This window comes from Anopheles maculipalpis, chromosome 2RL, assembly GCF_943734695.1.
Source record: "Anopheles maculipalpis chromosome 2RL, idAnoMacuDA_375_x, whole genome shotgun sequence".
Classification (NCBI taxonomy): Eukaryota; Metazoa; Arthropoda; class Insecta; order Diptera; family Culicidae; genus Anopheles; species Anopheles maculipalpis.
In genome coordinates, this window is record NC_064871.1 from 43,217,771 (window position 1) to 43,231,697 (window position 13,927).

General features: G+C 41.5%; 4 protein-coding genes across 5 annotated transcripts in view; 1 reads left to right on the forward strand and 3 right to left on the reverse strand.

Annotated features, from left to right (window-relative positions):
* The window catches only part of LOC126558232 (protein elav-like), a 381,245-nt gene that overhangs the window by 250,034 nt on the left and 117,284 nt on the right, over positions 1-13,927 (forward strand). The window lies entirely within an intron of this gene.
* LOC126557381 (RNA-binding protein Ro60-like) lies at positions 6,083-8,384 on the reverse strand. Its single transcript, XM_050213127.1, has 5 exons — positions 8,331-8,384; positions 7,853-8,246; positions 6,734-7,766; positions 6,300-6,663; positions 6,083-6,227 (listed from the first exon to the last, which is right to left on the reverse strand). The coding sequence occupies exons 2-5, from the start codon at positions 8,237-8,239 to the stop codon at positions 6,083-6,085; spliced, it is 1,929 nt and encodes a 642-aa protein (XP_050069084.1). The 5' UTR covers positions 8,240-8,246; positions 8,331-8,384.
* Positions 10,162-12,211, reverse strand: LOC126557772 (nucleolar complex protein 4 homolog A). The gene is made up of 4 exons (XM_050213652.1): positions 11,983-12,211; positions 11,613-11,742; positions 10,368-11,518; positions 10,162-10,289 (listed from the first exon to the last, which is right to left on the reverse strand). The coding sequence occupies exons 1-4, from the start codon at positions 12,121-12,123 to the stop codon at positions 10,170-10,172; spliced, it is 1,542 nt and encodes a 513-aa protein (XP_050069609.1). The 5' UTR covers positions 12,124-12,211; the 3' UTR covers positions 10,162-10,169.
* Positions 12,559-13,174, reverse strand: LOC126559098 (uncharacterized protein C1orf131). Its single transcript, XM_050215206.1, has one exon. It carries the CDS (start codon positions 13,172-13,174, stop codon positions 12,560-12,562), a length of 615 nt encoding a protein of 204 aa, XP_050071163.1. The 3' UTR covers position 12,559.

The following is a 13,927-nucleotide window of genomic DNA, read 5'->3' on the forward strand; positions in this document are numbered from 1 at the left end:
TTGTTTTGTTTTCCGGTATCAGGTTGTTTCCAGTGTTGCTTTTGTTATCATAAGACAGAGTTATCGCCAATTATCGCCCATAATTTCGAGTTCGCATTTGCACGGAATTTCGCTTTTTTATTATTGTTGTGTGCTTCAGTTTCACCTCTGTGGCAGATTGGCGCGTTAATACGGTATATGAATAATGTTGACCAAATTTCAGTCTTCTCTTCAACGGGTTTTTTTTTTATTGTTGCTCTGAGCATGCAAAGACTCACTATTTTTTGTTTTTAATTTCAAACATTATAACACATACTACACAACGAACAAAAACGCAGAAAATACAAACAAACAAAATTGCTGCTGCAACTGAGCAACTTTTAAGGAAAACAAAAGCGTAGTATAATGCCTCATTGTTCTTTGCAATTAGCTTTCTATTATGATAAATGTTTTTTAAGCGTTTTTTGTTGTCTGGTTTTACACCACATGAATAAACATCACGTTATCGATTGAATACTTTCGTGTACATCGCCTGTTACATCACTTATAACACTGGCCTGTGGGGGGGTATGGTGTTGGTGGCAGTCGAAATGTGATTCATTTTTTCACCTAATACGTACACAAGGTTTTTTAGGGTAATAAGTTTTCTAATTGTAAAGGAGGATCCTTTTCCATTCTGGTACGTATTTACTGTCTTTTGGACATGAAAACAATAAAAAAGTAACATTAGAAGGGGCGGGTTGGGTAGTGTAATCGCCTTTCTTCCTTAACCTTCCCCAAAACGGTGTTCTTCCGACCCGAGAGAGAGCGAGAGAGATAGGCTGCCTATTTTAATTGCGTTTAGAATTTGTTTTACACTATTACAAAAATATCACCATTTCTAATTAATTCTCTCTGGTTCTGGATTCAGCAACTTATTATTTTGTGAAGTGTTTTTATTTAACTACTGTGTATTTCGATTTCGTCAGTTCGTTTGCTGCTTTACTATTATCGTTCGTTTGGCTATAGATTTTTCTTCTTTCCTTTTTTTTCGATTTTGCTGTTTTTGAGAAAGTATATTTTATTCGGTTTCGTATCACATTTTGTATTCAAAGAAATAGGCTCGAAACGTTAGCTTTCCTTTTCTTTATGTCTCGAAGAGGTGGATGAGCGGTCACTGGGTGTAACAGTACAAGGGTATGTGTGTGTATTGATTTATTACCTTACATTCAAATTCAAGTGCTTCTCCACAGCACTACTAATTTACTTACTGTATTTCTTAGTGATGAGATTACCCGTCTTTTTTTCTGTGTTGTGTTTTTTGTTTTGTTTTCATCTTCCTGCAACACATTAATTTTTGTGCATTCGGTGCAGAGACCGTGAGGCAGAGTGTGTGAAAAACAAACGTACCCCTTTTGGCATGACTTTAAAAGCTTAAACCAGTCTTCTCTTAGTGTCGGGGGGGAAACAGAACGCTAACAAACTAATACAAAATGGCCGGACCAGGATGCTGTTGTTCTGTTCTGTCATGTATTGCCTAATTCTATTTACGCTTTTCCACGTAACCCTGGGACGCGGTCCCACCATTTCGACATTTTCAAATATATATGTGTGTAATTATTGTTTTCCCCGTTTTTTTTAAATACTAATAACGAATACTGCCGTTACACCCCGCTTGCTGACCGCTCAATCCTTGTTCATTAAGTTATCACTATCGCGCCTCGTTTAGTTAAGTCGCTACAGTCGCTGTATTAGTAAACAAATTGGAATCCGGTATAAACGGGTTTGCTCGTTCAAGCCATTTGTGTGCTCTTAACGTGGTTAGTAAAAGAGAAAAAACATAACAAAAACTTTCTTTTTTCCCCTCCATTTGTGTTGTGTTGCGCTCGGTGCAGTTTGATTGTTTTCGTTTAACAAAATTATTATCGACCATACGAAAAAAAGGTTGGCAGTTGTTGCGAGATTATATATTATTCGCGTATTTTTCTCCTTCCACCAAATAAGATGCACTTTTCACAGAGTTATCTATGGTTTTTTTTTTTTGTAATTTTTTTTTTATATACGGAAAACAACAAAACAAATCACGCACACATTATGTGTGCGTCATAGTGATTAGTGTCTAGTTTATTTTATTTTTTAGGCAGCAGTTAACGCGATTTTCCTTATTTGTGTGAGTAAGGGTGGTATAAGGATGGTTTGTGTGTTTGGGACAGTACCGATTACTGTGCTTCGATCGATCGCGAACGGTGAAATGAGAGTTACAAATACTGCTTTAAAGCATATTTTCTAAGAAGCACTTTTATATCGCCTGGACTATTTGCCCGAATTAGTAGCTTTGTTTTTGTTTTCGTTTTACCACAGATTGTTGCTTTGTCAATTTTCAGATCGTGTATACGACACTTCACACGTTATTGCAGATAAATCTGACAAACAGGAACAAAATTCAAATATATAGTATTTGTTTTGATTAAAAAATGTCGAACAGAGAAACACCTTGTTACATTAAAACAGATATGTGTAGTAGCATTAAGATGCAATTGTGTTGAGAGCAAAATGTAGATAAAATTATACACACAATACATTAAGTGGTTTGTTCCAACAGAAACGACAACAAAATAAGATTCATTGTCTTGTATCACACAACAAATAAATGTGACCAGAGTTTGACCATTTTTGATAATCACAGTATTAAGTGTTTGATTCAATCCGGTTGTGAGAAATTGAATATGATTTTCTTCTTTAGTTTCTAGTTTGTAATGCAATTTCAGCAGCACTATTTAACCAATAAAAATTGTAGTGATGTGATTATGTTACATTGCTTACAACTACCATTCCGCGTAATGCAGGAACTTACATCGAAACTCGACGACAATTATAGAACTACATCGAACGAAAAGTGTGCTACACAGGTGTGTAATTAATTATTATCTTAAAGATAATTGCATGTGCACGCATGTGTTTAATGAGGATTATTTAGATACAGGAGAAAGGATGAGCTGCTTAAAGAAACGGATATTTTTACAATCTAACAGTAAACTCTTGCTTTTACGTCGTATTGTTGCGATCAATTTAAGATCATTAATCGCTGTTATGCGCCTATGGCTTCTTCTATGAGCGCTAATACACAACAAACGCACAGACATTCAATACGATAGAGTTATTTGAGGAATAGTGTAGACATTGCTTTAGTTTGACTCAATTATTGAATGATTCAAACACGTTTGTAACAGTTTATCTACAGAGAAAACCCGAGCGTGTCATTGGAGTGATCATGTTGGGAGTTAGATATCAGCAGGAAGATTTAAATATGATTTCGTTCACTGACTTAAACTAGTCAAGTTTAAAATGTCTCATTCGAATCGATTCTCCACACTCCCCATTGTTTGGAACGCAGTTGGCGTGAGAATGCGGGTGATGGACTTTTTAGGGTTCCTAATGCCGGTAGGTAGATCTTTGGCAGATAAGTAGTTCGTCGACTCTCTCTCTCTCTCTCTCTTAAAAAATCAACCAACGATGGAGGAAGAATAACATCGACTGGCAGGAAAAAGATCGAAAGTGTTTCGCTCGACCTACCTATCCTCGTCGTGGTTCTTACGATATCGAGAGTAGTGAATTGTCGTGAATTTTAAATGGTGACAAAAAGGACCTCACCGCATTCGATGTCACCATATCCAACAGACTCAATCGCAGAAGTTTCGTTAGCACTTTTGTTGAGTTTTCTACTCAGGAGATATCGAATTTAATTAAATTCTTGATCTTAGACAGGAAAGAGCATGCGCGCTTCCAGTATTTTCCAAAAATCATCTGGGGAGGTGCAGATTCTCGAACCATATTTAAAAAGATTGGCTTCGTAACTAAATATTCTATTGATACCAACGGATAACTCATTTATGCTATGATTATTGAAAGAGTATCCAGTAATATTAAGTGTACTCTAAATCTACGTTTATTACTATTGGCTCTGTCACGACTCGCAATTACTGGCATGATCAATAAAAAACTAATTGTTGCGATAGCGCGTTTGAACTCAAAAAAGGGAAAAAACACGTTGGACAGGAGCCATAAAATGTAGGAAAAAGGGAAAAGTAATCTAAGAGGAAATGAAAGTTCCATCCGGTCTTTTGGCCGGCGAAATGTGAAAATAGCAGACGTGTTTTTAAATCCCTGCCACTCCACTCTCCTTCTCACTCTCAATAAAGTTTGAAGGGTTCTGAAACCAAGAAAGAACACCTTCGTCCGGGAGCAGCAACACCAATCATGACTACTCATGCCATTCATGCTTCTGACAATTTGTCACCCATCGAATTCGCTGGGTTCGAATCAACCGATCACTCCGTGATTCGAGTAAAGAATTTCCTTATTCAGTATGTCTCTACGTGCAGTATGATCACATGCTGTTGTATGATAGTGAAATTTCTAATCGATTCAGTTGGACGTCGAGTACGTGGAGCTTCAGTGGAAAGAGATGGCTTGATTCTAGAATGGTTTAAGTCCGTATCCTAAATAAACGGACTCCTGAATTTATCGGAAGAAATTAATGTTCAAAATCCACGTAATGCATCGGGCTCTGCCTGATTTGCATAATGCTTTGAAGGACCTCTTTTTACTATTGCGCTACGGGATGATCCTTGACGACTTTTTTTAACGCAGTGCAGTCTCTGTACTCTGAACCTCAAGATAAATAAGGCGTTCTACGCTATTGTTTCCGTCCATATATGGACACTCTACAAATGGATAAATTCTTGAAAAGGAAAGACATACAGATGAATTATTGATTTCCGAGATTTAGGAAATCTTAGGAAATCATTCTACATATCAAATTTAATTTGATTTTTTGTATTTGTGCCATAGAATACTGCGTTCAGTACATCATAAATTAGCCTCCATGGCTCACGTCTGTCTGTCGTCTTGTCTGTGTGAATCACTTGCGCGGGTATGATCGGTCTGATACCACCTCCTATAGCTGCACGTCCTATTTATGCCTACTGCCTTTGGTGTATCCCACACTCTTTGACTGAAATTAACTTTTGCAACAACATCCTTGGATGATAAATCCTTCGGTGCCACACGCAAAGAACTAATATCGATCATAACTCATTATTTTGGATGAAGTTCGATCATGGTATGGATCAGCAGCAGAGTATCAAACTGTAAAAAAAATCTCAAAATTGCGATTTCAGCTTTTTATAAATTGCTCTTTTTGTAGATAGCTTGTATATGCGCCAGGTTCTTAAAAAACGATTTCAAAGCGAGAAAATTTCACTAACAATCATGAGAACCTGAAATTTCACTTTTGAAATCCGCCGTGGCCTACGGTCTTAGGAGACAAATTGAATATTAAAATATATAAGACCAGCAAAAACACCATCATTTGGCTATTTTTTCGATAATTCGGCGGTAAGCAGTTATACTAGAATATAAATTATTTTTTCAGTATTTTTGAAATGTAAGATTCAAGTGCGACTATAGAAAGTAGCTTCTTGATTTTTCAAAAATTTCTCACCATAAATATAACTCAACACAGCATGTGGTATCAGTGTCATACAAGCGAAATGCGAACAAAAAAGAGTGTTTTGTATTGGATCACGTGACAGACATAGCTCGGAAAGGATGTTGTAACCTTTGCTAGACTATTCGACAATGTACTACAAGGTTAAGCCAGTGAATTAATACAGGATACGCACATTGGATCCTTTAAAACTATACTTATATTATTATCGTTATAAAAGCGAAAACAGCTCGTATCATAATGATAGATAAATTAATCAATAAAAAAGAATAATTCGAGTATTGAAAAGAAGATGTATGAAATGTTTTTTTAACGCTTTTACGTGCTTAAAATAACTCAACTCACAATCGATTTAAATTTTCATTGAAAAAATGCATTATTATACATCTTATTAAAACCAACAGAAACAAAACAGGGCAAAGTAAATATACTCAAAACGTGATCTTGATAATGTAAAAGTAACGTATGTACGTTATACAAATACGACAATGGATAAATTCATTTTGGCAGCAGTATCAAATGGATTATGCCTTATCGGATCTATAGTTTATAGGTTGAAGTACTTACTATAGCAGCAAGCGCCACGTTGCACTGCGGAGATAAATGTCTGCATGTTTAGAAGAAATGATTTTTAGCAAATGCCTCGATAATCTTGGCGTTGTGAGCGCTGTATCCGACCATTTCCAGTAATCCACCAGTATCCTTGTCCGGTTCTATGTCCAGCGATGGTGTATGACGACTCAGCGAAATAGCAACGTATCTTAAATTGTGTACAAACCAAGTAAATCCAATACATCAAGCAATTCAAAAAAACCGCTATGTTTACACATACCTGGTAAGATTTAGCTTCATCTTTTTGCGATACTCCTGCAGCTGTGCGGTCGGCGGACAACGGGTAGGATTTACGCGGATCAGCGAGTCCGTGATAGTGATGAACACATCCACCTTAATCTTGTCCGCTTCGGCCTGTTTGATCGGTGCGGCAAGCGATACTTTGGTGGTTGGTAACATCAGCTCAACGCAGCACTTCATTGCCTGCTCGAAAGTCATGCTCGGTTCGAATTCTACACTGGCAAGTATTTCCTTATCATCCGTAAAAGCCACAACCGTTACGTGCTTTTCTCGCTTGAAGATGGAGAAAGCTATCAGTACGCTAGCCTGGAAGCAGGTGACGACTTCGTTGTGAAAAATTTTCTCTAACAAAAACAAAAGGAAAAAGGTGGTTTGTGTTAGTTTTGTCCCATCGGTACAAAAACGCTCACTTACTTCGGTCAAAAACGCAACGAAGATCAAGCGCAATATAATAGCGTACACCCGTCTTCGGATGATGGCTCAGCGAGTGTTCTAGCGCTACATCCAGTCGATCCTGCACTTCCTTCACCGGTGGACACATGTCGGTTATGTTTAGGGTGTGGATCGATTCCTTCACCTTGGTCACATACCGCTTGCCATGCTGGTACAGCTTGGAAATCACGAACACCTCAATTGGATGGATGTATTCCGCTTCGAGCGCATCCAAACGCTTCTTTAGCGTTTCTACGTACGCCTTGGTGTTCGCCTCGTCCTTTTTAAGAAGCCGGAAGTCTTGCATTGGCAAGGCGGCCTGCAGCAGCTCACGGTACGTCAGGTAAGGATACAGTGCCTCCCATACCTTTGCACAACGACGCAGATGGCGCGGAAGCAACTCAAACCTACCCTTCGCACCGTGCTGCTTCATGAGCTCCAGCGCTTTCCCAGCATTTGGAATCGATTTGAACTGCAGCAGTGTTTGATATCGCCTGAAAGCTTTCGAGCTGCTCACTGCAACTGCAGCCGTCTCCTTGTTTCCCGCGGGCGGCCCTGTAGGTGCCGCATTACTCTTCCGCTTTTTCTTCTTGTCCTTCCTTTCCGGTGCTTTCTTCTCCTGCAGTTGGCTAGTACGCTTCATGGCTGCATCGAGCAGCGACTGTTTTTCGGCACAGTTCAACTTCGGGTGCGCCTTCGCTATTACGTCCTTGTGCGTCCAGCCTTCTGTGCTGGTGCTGCGTACGAGCATTTCGGCCAGCTCGATCGGAGTAAACCTCTCGTACCAGTGCGTTATAGCTGTGCGCATGCCATGACCAAATCCGGCGTGTCCCGATTGCGTAGCGAGCTGAGTGTAGTAGGAAATGAACGTCAGAAGATCGTGCGACGTGCGAATCAGCTCCGGAAGCAGCTCGTACACGGTGTGACGTTCTTCCGGTGTGGCAAAGTTACGTGCGCAGTATGCCAATGCGAACAGACACTCATCCGTCCGGCGAAGTGATTTGCTTTTAAGGGTCTAAGGAAGTTACCAGAAAAGAAAAAACCGGGTAAAGTATTAAAAATCCTGACCTACCTAATTTCTCTTCTACCCATGTTTCTCACCGATTTAATCAAAGCAAGCGCAGGATGCAGTGGCACAGTGGCAACCGTTTCTACAGGTTTCGATGTTGTAGATTTGTTTTCCGTACTAGCAGCAGCAGTAGCTTTCGGTGTTTCCGGTTTATTGCTCTTCCCTTGCTCTGCCTTCGCTCCTTCTCGTTTCACATTCAGATTGTCATTCTTTTTGCTCTTGGGTTTCTTTTGTGCCGGCGTCTCGGTGGTAGTAACGGGTGGTTTCGGTTGCTTCGCTTCCGGATCGACAGGATTCACCACTGGCGCGAACACTTTCTTTCCCAGCTCAAGATCCAGCGGCTTCGGTGGGTCAGACACAAACGGTACATCACTTCCGATGTACAGAAAGCGTTGAGCCGTTTTTAGCATCGAATCCATGGTCGATCTAAAGGAATGAAATGACGGTACAACGGTGCTAAACAACATTCCCCCGACAGAGGATGATATCAGAACAACCTACGGAACTTACCGCGCACCATCCACGCCAAGGTAAGTCCGGTGGCTGCACTTTCTCCAAACTAATACCAGTAGCGCTACGAATAGATGAAATCACCACAAAACTATGTTTTCATCAATGGCGTTGTGCGTGCGTGTTGTGCTGTGTAGAGTTTTACCTTTTTTCCGTCCGCTCGCTCGTGCGTTCGTTCTATTCAGCTAAACGTCAAACGTCAAACAAGATCGAATGTGGAGTTGATGTGTGTGTATGTACGCTGTATGGAAAATAATGAAACGATTAATAGAAGCAACGAGCTCTTGAGCAGATGGCAGAAATCTCTTTCTAATTCGTAAACTGATGTAATAATAACTTTTTTCGACCCATCCTCAGCTACTTCCGGTAGGATACTCACCAAGAAACACTCAACTACGCGTGAGACCTGTACCCACGTTCCGCAAGACGCTACTGTGCTCGTTCTGCGAAATGCTTGCGCTTTCTTCGATTTTTGACAGACGTGTTTGCTCCACTGCAGACGGTGTGTTTGCCTGCGACTCCTTGTTGTTTCTGGTTTTCTTTCCCTTTCGGCCCTTTATTGCACTACTACTACTACTTCAAGATTGCTTTATGCATTCACTGAACACGCACACACATGTGCAATTTTTCCCAAGGAGCAGATTCTTTTGTTTTCCTCTCACGTAAGAAATGTTCCAAGGAATCATGTCGATACATTAGCATGAGCTAATGTTCGAAGGAAGGAAGAACCGGTTTCTTCCATATCATTCAGAGGAAGTAAAAAATATTCAACTCGCCTCCATTATCCTAAAGAAAGTTTGTTTTCTTGTAATTTATTGTATCCATGTTTCATTTTCATTCATTTCCCGTTCAATTATTTATCCCAACTCAAGGCAACCAAGAGAAGAGAAACTTTTCATTATTTTCTCGTGTACTCATATCAGATACTGAAGGTAGTTAATTATTTTGCCACACATCTCGAACTCGAACATCCTGACTGTGGTGGTATTCAATCTACAGCAAACAAAAACCTATTCTTCGTTAGTCCTTCCTCCTCGTGGGGCATCTTTCCCATCACAATTATCCTTCAAATATTGAAAATATGTATCTTCCTTCCAGTATTCTGCGTGTTTGTGTGTTTCTTCAATATCATACAAACATATTAATCCGATATCTGATCTCTGCGTGCTGCTATTAAGTAGTTAGAGAAAAAAAGTAACTTAAAATGGAAGGGATCAGCGTTAGACGCGATCGATTTGAAAAGAAATAAACACGATAACAATACATATGTTTAAAAAAAATTAAATGCTTCTTGTAGGGGGGCTTTGTAAAAAATAAAAGAAACAAGACTGTTTCCGAGAGATTATTAGGAACGTTTTTTGTGTACTTGTGTATGTGTGTGGGCTTAATGCACACTGCTGTATGCACCTCTTGTTCTATTCTAGCGTAATGCCATAAACAAACGACACCATGAAGGATGCATTCATCTGCCTCATTTGAATATTTTCTATCCGTTGGTTAGGATCTTGTTACGTAGGGTTATGTTTCCTGTTTCCTACTAAAAATCAAATAAATACGTCAATACCATTTCTGGTAGTGTCCAACTCGTCTCAATTAATGCACACATCACGCCAATGCTAGCGGGGGATATTCGTTTTGCGATAGAACTAGCTACATGACTAACGCGGCACTAAACATCCCGTATCTTCTTCTGCACCAGAGGCAATTATAAACTCGTCCTTCGCCTTCCTGGGAGTTGCTGGGTGTTCCGTAACAAGCTGCTATCATAGTGTACCTCCAGCGGGGCGAAAAGAGATTTGGAAAGGAGACGGCTTTCTGACCCTTGGTGGCGTTACAATTTTAGAACAGTTTCCAATACTGTGACGCCAACTGACCGCCGCAATATCCAAACAAACCGGTTGGACGATCAACGTTGACGAAAAATTCTTTCGTTTTTGACATCATTTCTTTGTGGAAAATCTACAACGCAGAACAAGAAAAGGACAAATTATTCTTCTAGTCCGCATCCATGCTATTCCACCGAACCATGATACTCACATCATTCTCATTAATTTCCAACACCTCCGAAAGGTCCCATTCGACGCTTGGTAGGGGATTCGAGATGAACCGTGCCGCCGATGCGACCGATGGCAGTACATGGTTCTGTAGAGCCGCCAGCTCCCATAGCGAGCTTTCTAACGCTTTCGATTTCAACGGATCCCGCTCCTCCATCACATACGGGTCACTGGACGCTTCGCCACCGGTCGGATGAAAGATAAGCCGCTTCAGGGCCGGATGGCGCAGTATCAGATTGCCCACGAAGCGCAATATAATCACAATATCCTGCGGTGGAGCGATCAGCGCGAGGCGCGCCAACCGTTTCGCAAAACCAGCCACCAATCCTTCCGGCAGATGGGTAGAGCTTAGAAAGATGTCGGCCAAATAGAATAGACGCGCTTTAAACTTTGTGTGGAAAATTTCCGGCTCAAACATGGAGTACAGCTTTTCGTAGAGATTTGGGTAGGTGAGGTTGTGCTGCTGGATCAACACGAAAACGCCCTGCAGCGCGAGTACACTAACCGCACCGCCGACATCGAGCGAATCCATCAGAAAGTCGGTCAACAGTACCGGTTTGTCTAGGTGTACGAACACTTTTTCGAGCAACAGTATCAGTAGCTGCTGGTGCACGGTTTCACTGTGCTCCCAGTTCATTACGAAACCCCACGTCCGGTTGATCTGCTTCCGGATGAAGGCGTAATCGAACCCATTGCTGCCCAAAGGCACGCACAGCACGCTATCTGTTTCCTTTAACTTTTCCTTGCCGAACATGATCCCGTCGAGCAGTAGCAGAAAGTTTTGCTTGAAAACATCGGTCGGCGGACCGTTTCGGGAGACCAACGATGGAACCGTTTTCCAGCAGTAGAAAATGACGTCCAGGTGCGACGAATACTCTAGGAAGCGGCTAAATAGATGCTTATTGAGGCACTGCGATGAAAGCATTGCGGTAAGGATTTGTTTTAGTCCCGTTGCCGGGAACCGATCAAACTCCGGCTGTTGCACACACTGGACGGCCAGGAGCTTCATCGCCGTCGCAAGTGCTTGGCATGCTTCGCTTTCCTTCTCGTGCTGCATACCGTCCACTACAAGACCACACGTTTCCTGATACTGTGCCAGCAACCATTGTCGGTGGTTTGCTTGCGGATCTTTCGCTACATGGGAGAGGAAGAGAGACCAAACAAAGGGTGATGACATCATTGCTAGCGTCTGGAAACTGGTAACTGGAGGATGGTTTAGGACCCTTACCTGAAGGCACGTACGTAGGCTGTGCATCTATATCGGCCGGACGAATCTCGGCTCTAAGGAACAGTTGCGTAAATAAGTATTCCAGTGTCAGCAGACATGGCGTTATGGGTGCCTTGCGCGCAAGACATTCCTGAAAAGGTCAAACCAGGAACGATATACACATACGTAACCAATATGATAATTGCACGTCACGTTCCCAGATGGGCATGCAGTCGTCGTCCCGTCTCCTGCCTGTAGTGCTTGATGCAGTCCAGTGCACACACACAGACGACTGGAGACAGAAACATAATCCTCCTCGATTGGGGAGTGCAGTGCACACAATCCGGAATTGTTGGGTACAGTTCCGCATGGAGAGATCGCTTTAACTCACCTTATAGTGCTCCAAAATCTCCTCGAGCACTGTGTTGGCACGGGTACAGGCCAGGAATTCGTTTGCCTTTTTTTTGAGCAGCTTAGTGGCCGCCTTGCCCGATGAAATTTGCGTCAATTTAGGAGCGATCGGCAACGACATCTTCCTTTTGTCCTGCTACACTTGCACGCACTTTTTGTTATAGTGAGGAAAAAACACGCATGAAGCACTTTTTGCTTCGAAAATGCATAAGGTTTATGTAGTACGGGTGGAGAGCTTGTTTGACGTTTGGAAGCTTAGAATATTTTATTTGATTTTAACGTTGTATTGATTAATGAAATATTACTTAGCATTTTGATCTTAAGCTAATTTAAAAAAGAAAATTTTCATCATTGATATTCTACCAAGCACAAAATATAATTACTTCAGAGGCTTATTTTCTTTGAGCATTACAATAACAACCCACCATCAGCTGATTTGGCGAGTTTAAGGTTGTACATCCAATACTTGTTTTCAAATTGAGACTTCAAACGCGTTTCGGTAACATCGATGGAAATGTTGCCGGTACAAAGGAAATAAATTGCACTTAGGTTATAATTTATTTCTTCCCTATCCGAGGTTTCGCTATGCCGTAATGCTTCATGATTGAGGTGGGATTGCGTTGCTTTTCGCGCTGTCGCTGCTGATATTTGTTGTACGATTGGATTGCTCCGTACGCCATCTGTCCATGCCGACGCTTAGCCGCCGTATCACCATCCTGTTCTTTGGCCGCTTTCTTCTCCTCCAACAGCTCACGATAGTTGCGGTATGCATTTTTCGGTGGTTTTGCTCCCAGCTTAATGGCCAACCGCACAATCGCCTCGTGTTTGCTCTCCTTGTCGAATCCGGTGAAGCCAAAGTTCATTACTTCTCGCCGAGCTTTCGACATGTCGAATGCGGTTGGATCTTCCTTGCGTTTGGGCTTTTTGCGAGGCAAATCGGAAAATATATCATCCAAATCTTCCTCATCGTCCTCTCCATCTGAGGTGGGTTTCTCGCTGTCCTCCTTCTTCGGAGGTGGTTTTGGCCGGGATTGTGCCGTTCGTTTTTTCTGCTGTGCCAGTTTCTTCGGCTCGAATACAGTCACCTTGAATGTTTCTTCCGTCTTCTCCTTGAGTGCAAGGGAAGCTTTTGTTTTAATCGGAATAAAGCCGGCCGCACCAGCACTGGCCATCGTTTTACCAAAGGAAATATCGTTTCACAACAACTGCACATGCAGCTCACGTAGAAATGTAAACACGCGCCAGAGCAAAACAGCAAAACCAATGGCAGATTGCCAAGGTGTGTATGGGCAAGGTTATTTTTCCTTGGGCTACTCCAAAAAGATAAACCACACAGATTTCGGATATTGAGACGAGAAACCACACATTGCTCCATTTGTTCTATTGAATCGTAATTGTTATTAGACTAATATACTTTTCATTAACATATCTTGATATACTATCTCTTGCGCCACCAAGTTTACCCACATCACCATGCCGTGCCTGGTTTGGATGAGACCCAGTAGTGGTAATCCACTACCTCTACACAGTACCACTCTTGTGTTCTAAGGTTCCAAAAAAAAAATTACCTACTATATCGAATGTCTCATTTCTTGCTTTTTTACACTTCCACGTGTTGTAGGTAGCTCACAGACAACTTTTTTTCGTCTCTTACTCTATACTGTTCTACTGTTCGGCTCCTTTTTCTTCTCCTCTATTCCCAGATTTTTGACTTGAACAAACTTCCATTTGCACATCATTCGAGCGCTTGCGTCTTAATGCAAACCAAATCTTACGTATGCAATAATGAATAGTCTGTACGAAATTTATCGCTTCCCTGCAAATAATCCACCCCATAACCGAGCTGTTTAAGATACTCTTTTTTATTACTTGTCGGAATAGTTTTTCGTTTTCTCCTATTCACGGGACAGAAAGGGAATATGGGT